General features: G+C 51.0%; 1 protein-coding gene across 1 annotated transcript; it reads right to left on the reverse strand.

Annotated features, from left to right (window-relative positions):
* Positions 1-214: 214 nt before the first annotated feature.
* On the reverse strand, positions 215-6,150 carry Klhdc8b (kelch domain containing 8B). Its single transcript, XM_059268661.1, has 6 exons — positions 4,592-6,150; positions 3,117-3,628; positions 1,877-2,041; positions 1,303-1,527; positions 1,072-1,173; positions 215-706 (listed from the first exon to the last, which is right to left on the reverse strand). The coding sequence occupies exons 2-6, from the start codon at positions 3,490-3,492 to the stop codon at positions 510-512; spliced, it is 1,065 nt and encodes a 354-aa protein (XP_059124644.1). The 5' UTR covers positions 3,493-3,628; positions 4,592-6,150; the 3' UTR covers positions 215-509.
* Positions 6,151-12,149: the final 5,999 nt, after the last annotated feature.

The raw sequence follows: 12,149 nt of genomic DNA on the forward strand, positions 1-12,149 counted from the left end.
AGGTGAGACATCTTGCCCCAGGTCATACAACCATCAGTATGGAGGGCTCAAGCCAGCAGCCTCTGGCCCTCCAGCATTCCCCATATCCTCTCCTCTGTTTCTTCTGTGATCTCCATCCTCAGAATACTCCTGGGGTCCACAGGGACCCTCAGGGAAGGCTGGAAGCTCAGACTTTTCCAGAACGGCCACTGGAGAAGGCCCGGTCAATTCCTGCGAGGCCAACACTCTCCTTGTCACACTTCAGAGTTGACCAAGGGCCTAGTAAGTGCTAGGGCATGGGTAGAGCTAGCTATGGTTTGTGAGTAGATGTTGGTAAAAATAGGTGTAAGCATGTGTGTCCTGTGCTAAAGACAAAGGTTCTCCAACCCCAGTCCCTAAGGCGGTAACTCGGGTACCCTTTCCTGTGCCTCCCTCATCCTACAGAGCCATGGGGAGCCCCCTCAGCAGTGAAAAGGAGCCCAATCTGTCTCTCTACTGAGCTGCTCTGGTAGACAGGTCTCCCCAGGCCTTCAGACCCCGTCACGCAGACACAGTGCCTCCACAGCTTGGCTAGGACCCTGGGCCACACCCCCAATCACGAACAGCCGGGGCCCAGCCTGCAGGCTGGAACAGGAGCATCGGGCTGTAGGCATGGCAGGTAGTACCTCCCAGCGTCGCCGGGCAAGACTGAAGCTCTCCACGGAGGCCAGAGGGCATGGCTGGTTCCCTGGAGGAAGGAGAGATGGTGATGAGGGGCTGAAGACCCTTTTGCTCCCTTTCCCAAACAATGGCCCCGTAAGTACCACCCCAGCACGAGCTATCAGAGCTTTGCTCTTCCTTGCCCAGTTCATCTTTGTTCATTCACGCTTTGACCATCGGTTGGGTCCCTTTCAATCATCTGGTCTGCTTCTGTTAGGGCCCCCAGTCAGGCACTGGGGGACACCCTGAGAGCTGGAACAATCGCAAGCTCCCTGGTCTACAGATGAGCAAAGTGCTCACGAAGCTCTGACCCCAGAGTCTAGAGAAGGTGGTCCTGCTAGGAAGATACTCTTTTCTGCTTTATGCCTCTTCCTCAGCTCCACAGAGACTTACCAAGGCCCCCAATAGCCACAATGTTGCCCCCAAGGGAGCCAACCACAAAGTCGGCCCTCTTATCCCTCATTCGCAGGCTACGAGGCAGCTTAGTCCAGGACCCTGAAGGAGAGAAGGCTAAGATGTACGCACACAGACGACATACACAGGCGTGCGCGTGCACACAGACAACACACACAGCCGTGCGCGCGCGCACACAGACGCACACACAAACGCCCTTGTGTCACTCACCATGCTCCAGGTCAAACATCTCCACAGTGTTGACGAAGTGTGGGCGGGAGTAGAAGTTGTGGGGCCCAGGCTGCTGTAGTCCACCCAGGCTAAAGACACTGCCCTCAGCCATAGCACAGCCCGCAAAGGCTCGCCGGCTGGGCAGGCTTGGGTGTCGGGTCCACGTACAGGTCTCCAGATCGAAAGCTTCAAAAGCAGTCACTGGGAGCTTGCCCTGGCGGCCTCCTGTCAAAGGAATTGAAGCTCCTGGGACAGAGCCCAGACGACTTGGTGGCATCCTTACCGGGTGGCTGAACTGTCTGTCCATCCCCGACTAGTACACCCAGCTGTGTACACATCTGACTCTGGGTCACTTGTGAGACCACATAGGCCCTCAGGCACTGAATTTGATTTTCTAACCCCTGTTGGGCCCCACGAAGGAGGCCTTAGAATAGGTCTGGATTACCCCCAACAAAACTTCTCAAATCCTAACATCTCAGGCTAAGATTGATTCCTAATCCAGACAACCTGCGGGGAAGGAGACATCTGGACTCTTCCCCCCACCCCCCTCTTTCCCACATGCTTCAGCCCTTACCCAGGACATAGATCTTGTTCCCGTGCAGGAAGGTGGAGGCCCCGTAGCAGGGTGTGGGCATTGAAGGTAGCGAGAGCCAGCAGTCCCGGCGGGGCTCATACACCCGTACCTGGGCCTGGGGGGCCGTGTCAGGACCCATTCCCCCCAGAGCATACACCATACCATCTGCACAGAAAAGAGTGGTTCGGAGCTCCCAACCATGTCTGGCTGGCGATTCCGGCCCCGACAGCTCCCTTGGTCAGGCCCAGGGGTGGATGGAGACCCATGTGTTTGTCAAAAACTTTGTTGCCCATCTCAAGTGGGAGCTAGGAGACCTGGGATTCCAGCTTTGGCCTAGGCCCCTCCAAGTGAAGAGCAGGAGGCAGCCGATCTAATTATAATCCAGCACAGTCTCCTTGGAGACGCTATGGCAACCAAATCTGGCATCTAAACAGGCTAGCCTGGAGTGGTGGTCAGACCTGGAGGCCACAAGGTGTGCGTGTTTGTGTGTGTGTGTAAGGGGGGCTCCCCTAACGGGAGAGGAGGGTAGATTAAGACAGTGGTAGAGGGATGAAGAGATTTGCCCTACATGAAGCTCAGTCTGGGAAGGGAACTAAGGGGATCAACTGGGGGGAGGCCTAGGGCTGGGAGATGAGCCTGGGCCTGTAGGACACAGCCTTGAGTGCCTGCATCTGGTCAGCACCACGGCAGCATGCTGTTTCACTGGAATAGGTTCTTGCCTTCTGTTAGGTGCTCAGAGTCAGCTAGGGGCACATCGACAGGCCTTTGGGTGATGTGTCAGGCAGCTGGGGGCTTCCATGGCAACCATCTCCAGGTCGGCTTGGCCTTTGTCCACATCAGGATCCCTGGTGTGTGTGTGGTGGGGGGAGGTCTAAGCACTTAAGCACTTGCTGGGCTCAGAGCCAAGGCCTTGCTCCCCTCCCCCACCCCAGACTATTTATAACTATGGGAGTCATTAGGCCACACCCCCCACTGTCTCTTAGTAACAAAGAATAGGACAGGGTTAGTGGCTGGGGTCTCCTATCTTTCTGGGGGTCTTCTGGGCTCTGACCCCCACCTCATAGCCCAGAAAAGGCAATTAACAGCAAATTGCAGAAAGCCTAGGTAAGGGAGGAGACAGGAGACAAAACCATGTCCAAGGCAATACCTATCCAGTCCCTGAGGAAACAGACTCGGTCAGGAGAAGAGAAAATGAAGACTGTTGGGGCACCTGAGGGACCTTCCTTGATGAGCCACTCACCTCTCTCCACAGTCGCAACCCCCATGGCTGCTTGCGGGAGGGTAGCCCGACGCTCCCAGCGGCCTTCATCAGCCAAGAAGGCCTCCACAGCAGCTACTGGGCTCTGGACTTCATCCACGCCACCCACCACTAGCACCTGCTTACCCAGAACCACAGCAGCTGCACCAGCCCGGGCAGTGGGCAGGGGTGCTAATGCTAGCCATGTGTGTGAGGCCATGTCCAGTGTCTCAGCAGTGTCCAGAGGTAACCCAGCCCGGCCACAGCCCCCCAACACCAGCAGGTGCCCATCCTGGTGTGCCACTGTGCCATATACCCGGCAAGTGGGCATGGGGGGGAACACCTGCCAAGCAAAGGCCCGGCCACCTCCCGCAGCCATGTTGCTCAGTGCCGGTGGCAGGCCATGCTATTTGCTCAGGCTGTGGGCCTCACTGGGGGGGCACAATAGGGCCTCATCTTGATTCTGCCAGGGCTGTAAAGGTGTGTCTGACCAGTCCAAGGGACCTTGCCTTCACCTGGAGGAGAGATGGAGAACAAAGGATCAGGGCCACTGTCAAGAACCAGATGAATAACTTGTAGCTAAAGGCAGGCCAGGCCCCAATCACTGGTGGGAAGGACCCGCCCCTTTTGACTAGTACTCTGCTGGTGAAGATCCTTCTGTGGTGGGAAGGAGAATAGACTCCAGATACCCAGACAGCTTTCTCACTTCCCATAAGGGCATGAAGCACTCTCCCCATCCCCAACCCCAAGAACTAGCAACTAGAAGCTTCATCACTTAGAGTGGAAGGGGAGTCAAGTGGCGAGACCCCAATGCTCCATCTTAGTGCCCTTCCTTCCCAATAAGACTAGCCTGGTTTTCCAGGAGAGGAGTCCTGGACCCTCTGCACACTGGCATCTAGTGTCCCTTGAACAAACTATTAGGGTTCCTCACCTGCAGTCCTTACAACAAGGAGCGTCCCGTTCTACAAGTACAACCATTTATGTCAGCAAACAGCCAATCTTAGGTGTGAGGGATTCAAAGGGACAGACCTCAGGATTCCACAATCCCTTTGAAGTCCATCCTCAGGGGTGTGGCAATGCCTGCAGATTCCCAGCTGAGGAGGGATGAGGGGACTGGTGTGGGGAATCTCATGAGTACAGGATTTGAAGGTCCCTGAGTCCAGGACTTTTCGCGTAGGAATAAACAGCTGGATTCCTGAGCCCCCTAAGATCACATTCCTTACCCCCCCCTTTTGCTGTGTGTGTGTGTCTGTGTGTGTGTGTGTGTGTGTGTGTGTGTGTGTGTGTGTGTGTGTGTGTCTATCTCTTTCTCTCTGTTGGGGGTCTCCATTCTCAGTCCCGGATTTGGCAGGACGGCCTCCTGGCCCCAAACTTCCAACTCAAAGGAGAGTGGGGGGCGGGTCTGGCTAGTGGGCTTAATTAAGGCTCTAAGCTTCATGCCCCAAACTTCCCCTGAGCGAGCCTCCCGCGGGACTCACCCGCTGGATCTCTGCTGTCGCCAGGGCACGGGGTCCGCTGTTCCGCCTCCGGATGACGCTGGCTCTGGCTAGGGCTGAAGCTGGGCTCTGGTGGGGCTCCCGCACCGCTCCGGCGTGGGGCGGGGCTGGTCCAGGTCCGCCCCTCGCTCCCCCCTCCCCAGATTCGGGGAAACCTCCTCCCGCCTTAACTCTGCACATGCCACAGCAGGAGTAGGGCGCACCGACCCACGATCACCCAAAATGAACAGACAGGCATATGGACATCCGGCCGGCTAGCATCTGGGTTCTACCTGGGGCGATGATAGAAATAAGGCAGCAGTGAGCAGCACAACACCGGTACGGTGAGATCGGAGGCGGGTGTCTCTGAGTCGGATTCACCCTGGGTGCATTCAGCAGGAGCTAGCCAGTGGAACCTGAGGCCTTAAGGGGTCGGAGCCCGCCCATCACAACTGAGCCTGGAGGTGCCCAACCACCAGCTTTGCTGCGGCGCCCCCTGGAGGCCACTAGGGCTGTAGCCTGGGCCTCTGGTTGGGGAGCCCAGCTGCCTTGTCCTAACCAGGACACAACCATGACACAAAGCCAGCCGCAGAATAGATGGTACATTGTACACTGAGACTACAGCAGGTGGGGTGGAGGACCCGACTGTACTAGTGTTAGGACCTATCTGGCCCCTCTTTACAGAGAGCTAGGCTATTCTTGGTTAGATCTGAGCAGATGAGTTAATCAGCCAGAGGCCGGGGTCTCTGCCTAACCCTATAAATCCTGAGACTGGGGCTACTCTGAGGCCTGGGTGGCTATCCATCTTTAGAGTACAGGGCTTGCCTCTAGCCAACTCTGTGGTCATGTTGATAGCAAACTGATGTGACAAAGACCCACCTACCTTTGATTCAAACCTTGGCCCCGCCCATCCTAGGAGTATTCAGAACCCTGGGTGAAGAGCTCCCCGCTTCCTTCCCCTTTCATGGACAGTGTTTATCTGAATTTCCCAAAGCAGATCTAGAGACAGTAACACAGTGCACGTAGTTAGTGTGGGAGGTAGACCCAGGAGGCACCAGCAGAGGAGTAGCAGAGGAAGACCAAAGAAAGCCAACAAAGGAGGTGCCGTCATACAAGTCACCACTGTGGGTGACTGGGACCAAATCCTTCCGAGGATTCTGGGAGCTGATTGGGAGCATGGGTCTCTTTCGTATATTTTGTTCGTGTTCTGACAAATAAAGCTGGTCTGGAGATCAGAGGGCAGAGCTAGCCACTAGTTAACCATAGAGGTCTGGAGGTCTGTATAGACAAGAGACAGGAAGTGATATGGCTAGGCAGAGAGAGAAATATAAGCAGGCGGAGACAGGATCTCTCCCCTTTTCCGTCTGAGGACTTGTGGAGGTAAGAGGTGACGTTGGCTGCTCCTTTACATCTCTGATCTTTCAGCGTTCACCCCGATATCTGACTCTGGGTTTTTATTATTAAGACCAATTAGAATTCACACTACAGGTCTCACATTGTTACTACTCCCAAGGGCTAGGGGAACTAAGGAATTCATCTTCACACCCATTAATCATATGTTGAGGGCTGTTTGGGGCATTAATGTCTTCCCTGCTGGACTTTCTGCCTGTGCAGAATGTGGGTGAACCCTTCCTCATGAATCCTTGGGGCCTAGAGCTCTTTCCGAAGTTGGCGGTTTGAGGTGGAGGCCATGCACAGAAGTGCTGGTGCAGACTGCCTGCACACCGCAGAATGAAAGCCCTCTGTTCTCCGGGCACCTCTCCCACTCACCAGGTTGCTCCTCTCTCGGGACACTGGTATCTACCCCTGCCACACATACACCCTCCTAGTCACCACTGTCCCCTTTCTTCCTAAGCCCCTTCCCTTTTCTTCCCAGCTCTTAACCATTTACAAGCTAGCTGCTTTTAAATGCCTCCCAGCTCTAAGTCAAGGTCATCTCTTCTTGCTCCCTCCAAATTCTGAAGCCATCTGTCCCCGCAGACTCTACCCTCTTGTTGTCTGCCACCTCAGTCTGCTGCCACTTCTTCCTCCAAAGGGCTTTTGAAACCGTTGGTTTTGGGGGGGCTGAAGAAACGGAAAAGTCGTTAAGAGCACTGGCTGCTCTTCCAGAGGACCTGGGTTCAATTCCCAGCACCCATAAGGCAGCTCACAACTGTCTGTAACTCCAGTTCCAGGGGACCTGACACACTCACATAGACACACATATAGGCAAAACACCACTGCACATAAAATAAAAATAAATTAAAAATTTTTTTTTGCTGCTTTGAGACAATGTCTCCCGTAGCTCAGACTGTAGCTAGAGTTTTCCTGCCTGGCCCACAGTCAGGACAAATCTCTGTCACCCGCCAGTGCCACAGCCGCTCAGACCCAACCAAGTAAACACAGAGACTTATATTGCTTACAAACTGTATGGCCATGGCAGGCTTCTTGCTAACTGTTCTTATAGCTTAAATTAATCCATTTCCATAAATCTACACCTTGCCACGTGGCTCATGGCTTACTGGCATCTTCACATGCTGCTTGTCATGGCGGCGGCTGGCAGTGTCTCCCACTCAGCCTTCCACTTCCCAGAATTCTCTTCTCTGCTTGTCCCGCCTATCCTTCCTGCCTGGCTACTGGCCAATCAGTGTTTTATTTATTAACCAATCAGAGCAACATATTTGATATACAGAACATCCCACAGCACTTCCCCTTTTCTTTTTTCCAAAAAGGAAGGTTTTAACCTTAACCTAGTAAAATTACATATAATTTGGGAATTTGGGCGTAGCTTCTCTTACTACTTCCTGCTGGAGGGGGGTGCTGTATATTATGGGGACACAAAGAAAATTTTAGGATCATGGAGTATCCATGAGGCTGTATCGTCTGAGCCAGTTGCCTTGAAACCATTCTGGATGTTGGATCATCTGGGCCATGGTGTCATCGGAGACCTTTCAGGAGGTCTTGTCATAACTCAACAGCTTTTACAATCAAATGTTTTTCTTCAGTTATGAATATCAAAGACAACATAATCCAGATTCTCTGTGTGATAGCCATCTTTATGTGGCTTATTACCTTTAATGTTTCTTTAAAGACATTATTTTTAAAAACTATTTGTTTATATAACTGTATATTTTCCTTTTTTCCTCTCTTTTAAGCCTACGTACATTCTTACATACATTGTAAACTATTTTATCTGAATCAGTCTTATTGTGAAGCTATTACTTTAAACTGCAGCCTTCTAAGCCTGAAATGGCGCTGTGGCTGCTGGCTCTGCCCACTTTGGCTTCCCAACATGGTGGTGGTACATTTTCTGCCAGCTCTGGGAGCTATCAACTCTCAGAAATAGTGGGTCTATGCTTCTATCAAAGCAGCGTGTAGCCCAGAAATCTCTCTTTTTTTAAAATTTTGTACTAGCAAAGGCTAAATCCACCACGCAGCTTAATATGCCACTTGCAGAGGCCTCATTCCCGCCATACTGCAGGTCAAGCGTGCACGCCAGGAACCCGTCATAGTAGCTCAAACACTCAGGCTGCAGCTAACTTGAGAGAGACAACTAGGAACTGTTTTTAGCTCTGTTTTAGAATCTTTTTTCTCAAGTTTTAGGTGGAAACTTGCCAACACGTTGGGTGCCATTTGTAGCTAGAATTTTCCTGCCTGGCCCATAGTCAGGACAAATCTTTGTCACCCGCCAGTCCCACAGCCGCTCAGACCCAACCAAGTAAACACAGAGACTTATATTGCTTACAAACTGTATGGCCATGGCAGGCTTCTTGCTAACTGTTCTTATAGCTTAAATTAATCCATTTCCATAAATCTATACCTTGCCACGTGGCTCGTGGCTTACCGGCATCTTCACATACGGCTTGTCATGGCAGCGGCTGGCAGTGTCTCCCACTCAGCCTTCCACTTCCCAGAATTCTCTTCTCTGCTTGTCCCGCCTATCCTTCCTGCCTGGCTACTGGCCAATCAGTGTTTTATTTACTAACCAATCAGAGCAACATATTTGACATACAGAACATCCCATAGCACTCAGACTGGTCTTGAACTCGCTATATAGCCAAGGACGACTTTGAATTTCTGATTCTCATCTCCTTCTCCCAAATGCTGGGATTACAGGCATACCACCTTGCGCAGTTTGTCCAGTGATGAGGAGTAAACCCAGGGCTTTCTGCATGCTAACCAGCACTCTGCCAACTGAACTGGATCTCCTGCCTCCAAAATTGCTTTTGAGAAGTCACCATGTGTATTAGTCAAAATTCTCTAGGGAAACAAAACCAATAGAATGAATACATACTACAAGGGACTTAGGTGATGGTGCACACCTTTAATCCCAGTACTCGGGAGGCAGAGACAGGTGGATTTCTGTGAGTTTGAGGCTAGCCTGGTCTACAGAGCTAGTTCTAGGACAGCTGGGGCTACACAGAGAAACCCTGTCTCAATAAAAACAAAACAAAAATGAGATTTAGACAACAGATAGATGGTTCAGAAGTTAAGAGCACTCTTATAGAGGGCCTGGGTTTGGTTCCCAGCACCCACATGGCAGCTCATAACCATCTGTGGTGATCTGACACCCCCTAGTAATCTCTGCAGGCACCAGGCATGCACATGATACATATGTATACATACAGGCAAAACATTCATACACATATTTCTTTTTTTTTTTTTTTTCCGTTTTTCGAGACAGGGTTTCTCTGTGTAGCTTTGTGCCTTTCCTGGAACTCACTTGGTAGTCCAGGCTGGCCTCAAACTCACAGAGATCCGCCTGGCTCTGCCTCCCGAGTGCTGGGATTAAAGGCGTGCGCCACCACCGCCTGACTCACATATTTCTTAAAAAAAAAAAAAAAAAAAAAAAAAAAAAAAAAAAAAAAAAAAAAAAATTAAGAAAAAAACGGGGATTTACTAGACTGGCTTAAACTATATGGTCTGGGCAGTGCAAGAGTGGCTATCCTGGTACTGGACAGGCTAAGGACCCAGTAGTGAATTAGTCCTGGAATCTGGGCACCTCGGCAGTCCCAATCTAGCACTGAAGGCCTGGAAATTTTCTGGAGAAACCACTAGTCTTCAGTCCACATTAGAATCCTAAACAGCCGGGTGGTGGTGGTGCATGCCTTTAATCCCAGCACTTGGGAGGCAGAGCCAGATAGATTTCTGTGAGTTCGAGGCCAGCCTGGTCTACAGAGTGAGATCCAGGACAGGCACCAAAACTACACAGAGAAACCCTGTCTCGAAAAACAAAAAACAAAAAACAACAACAAAGACAATGTTGCTCCTGAGTAACACTGACACCTAAATTTGTCTCCTTGCCTACACAAACACACGTAGACACACACAAACACATGTAGACACACACACACACACACACACACACAGAAAGAGGACTAAGGGCAGTATTTACTTGACTAGCATGCATGGGACCTAGGTTCACTCACCAGACCCCATGCCCCCAAACGGACTTGGCTCTGGCTTTCCAAAGTAGCAAACTTAGAACCTCTTGGGCAAACCTTTCCCAAGATGCAACCTTCTCCACCAGATCACCAGTTGTCTCTGCTCAGGTGGATGTGGGTTGACCTCACTAACAACTCTGTCAGATGTCAGATGGAGACTAAGGGAGGGATCACCGAAACACCTTGTGTCTCTCCCCACCTCATGCTCATCTCACCTGGGCCATGCCTATGTAGAGTCCACTGCTATCAAAGACCAAGGTCAAAGGTCAAAGGTCAAAGGTCAAGTGATAACTGTTCTCTGATGACTGTTTCCTGAGAGTTGCACCTCAGGCTTAGGACCAGGACACCCCTTGGATAGCTGGGTACCCCTAATTCACCATTCCTTCAGTAACCACAGAGAGAAGGGACAGAGACAGAATGGACCTGGCCTTCTTGTCCTCCATTTTGCTCTGACCTCTGGACCGGACAATGCCAGAGAGGAATCTCCTTCTAGGACACACCTGGGCCACTGTCATCCCTGGAGGCACCAAGCTCTGCCTTTTCATGAAAGTGCCTTCTGTTTGCATAGCCAGGGCTCATCTGCTTTGGAAGACAATTGTGCTGGAAAGTGAAGTTAGATTGGTCCCAGGAGTGAAAAGACAACCCTGACCCCCAACAAGGACAAGGACAGAGGTAGAGCTCACCCATAATTGAGAAATGGAGATGTTGGAAATTCCTGATGTAGGCCCATAAGGCCCTTTCTTTTTCTGTACCAAGACAAACGGTTAGAAGCACTGATCCCAGACTATCAGGCGATTTTGGGGTTCCTGTTGGATGCCTTGGCTACCCTTGAAGACACTCAGGACTCTCCCATCAATGTTAAGGCCCTGAGAAGTGAGACCTCGGGTGTGGTGATATTGTGTTCCCCAAAATATTTTATACCCTAATAAACTTATCTGGGCTCAGAGAACAGAACAGCCACTAGATATAGAGGCCAGAAAATGGTAGCACACGCCTTTAATCCTATCACTTGGGAGGTAGAGATCCATCCAGATCTCTGTGAGTTCAAGGCCACACTGGAAACAGCCAGGCATGATGATTCACGCCTTTAATCCCAGGAAGTGAGCCTTTAATCCCAGGAAGTGATAGCAGAAGCAGAAAGGTATTTAAGGCATGAGGACGAGGAACTAGAGCTGGTTAAGCTTTAGGCTTTCAAGAAGCAGTTCAGCTGAGATCAATTCGGATATGAGGACACAGAGGCTTCCAGTCTGAGGAAACAGGATCAGCTGAGGAATTGACGAGGTGAAGTGGCTGTGACTAGTTCTGCTTCTCTGATCTTCCAGCTTTAACCTAATACCTGACTCCAGGTTTGTTTTTATTAATAAGACCATTTAAGATTCATGCTACACTTGGGCACTGCTGAATTGAATGGATAATTCCCTTTAGGGATGCCTGGATATCTCTATACAGGCTGGGAAATAGAAAGCAGCTAAAGGATCTTGGGGTCCTATGAAAAAGGAAGAAAGCTAACATCCAGCCCTACATGAAGCATCCCAGCCACTCTCTTCATCTATCCCAAACTCCAAAGGTAGCACCATTGTGAGGGCCTGGGAACAGAGCTGTAGCAATATTTCTATCTTCTGGCTCAGGTTCTGTGAAAGGGCCAAACGCCTCCACTACCTCACCCATGAAACCCAAGGTTTGCTGATGACTCCCAACGTGGACCAGGAAGCCGCTGTCAAGTGGGTTCTTTGTTAAGAGCCAGGCATGGTGGTGCATGCCTTTGATCCCAGCCTCCAGGGCTATGCAGAGAGATACCTTAAAAAAAAAAAAAAAGTTTTGGAAACCATTTTGAGTTTTGGAAACCATTTTGCTGTTCACCTGAGATCTCAGATTCCTAGGGTTAGTTTTGACCTGTGTCCTGTGTGCTGCAGTAGGCACTAACCACCCTCTGTTGCCTAGGGAACGTAGGCAGAAGGACTGCGTTTGCAGTCTCCCCGGCCATGGGATGGGGATTCTGGGCAATGTTAAGACTGAAAGTGGGACTTTGTGCCATTGAAGTGCATTGCCTGAGCCAGATCTTGGTACTATATCTGTGCACACATACCTGGGCAAGTATATTCAGGCCCACACTGATGTACTATGACTTACAGAGTGGC

The sequence above is a fragment of the Peromyscus eremicus genome, chromosome 7 (genome assembly GCF_949786415.1).
Source record: "Peromyscus eremicus chromosome 7, PerEre_H2_v1, whole genome shotgun sequence".
Classification (NCBI taxonomy): Eukaryota; Metazoa; Chordata; class Mammalia; order Rodentia; family Cricetidae; genus Peromyscus; species Peromyscus eremicus.

Coding starts and splice junctions, on each gene's coding strand:
- Klhdc8b (XM_059268661.1), bottom strand. CDS start 3,492: ATGGCTGCGGGAGGTGGCCGGGCCTTTGCTTGGCAGGTGTTCCCCCCC. Junction 1,528..1,876: donor GAACAAGATCTATGTCCTGG/GTAAGGGCTGAA, acceptor TTCCTTTGACAG/GAGGCCGCCAGGGCAAGCTC. Junction 707..1,071: donor TGTGGCTATTGGGGGCCTTG/GTAAGTCTCTGT, acceptor TCCTTCCTCCAG/GGAACCAGCCATGCCCTCTG.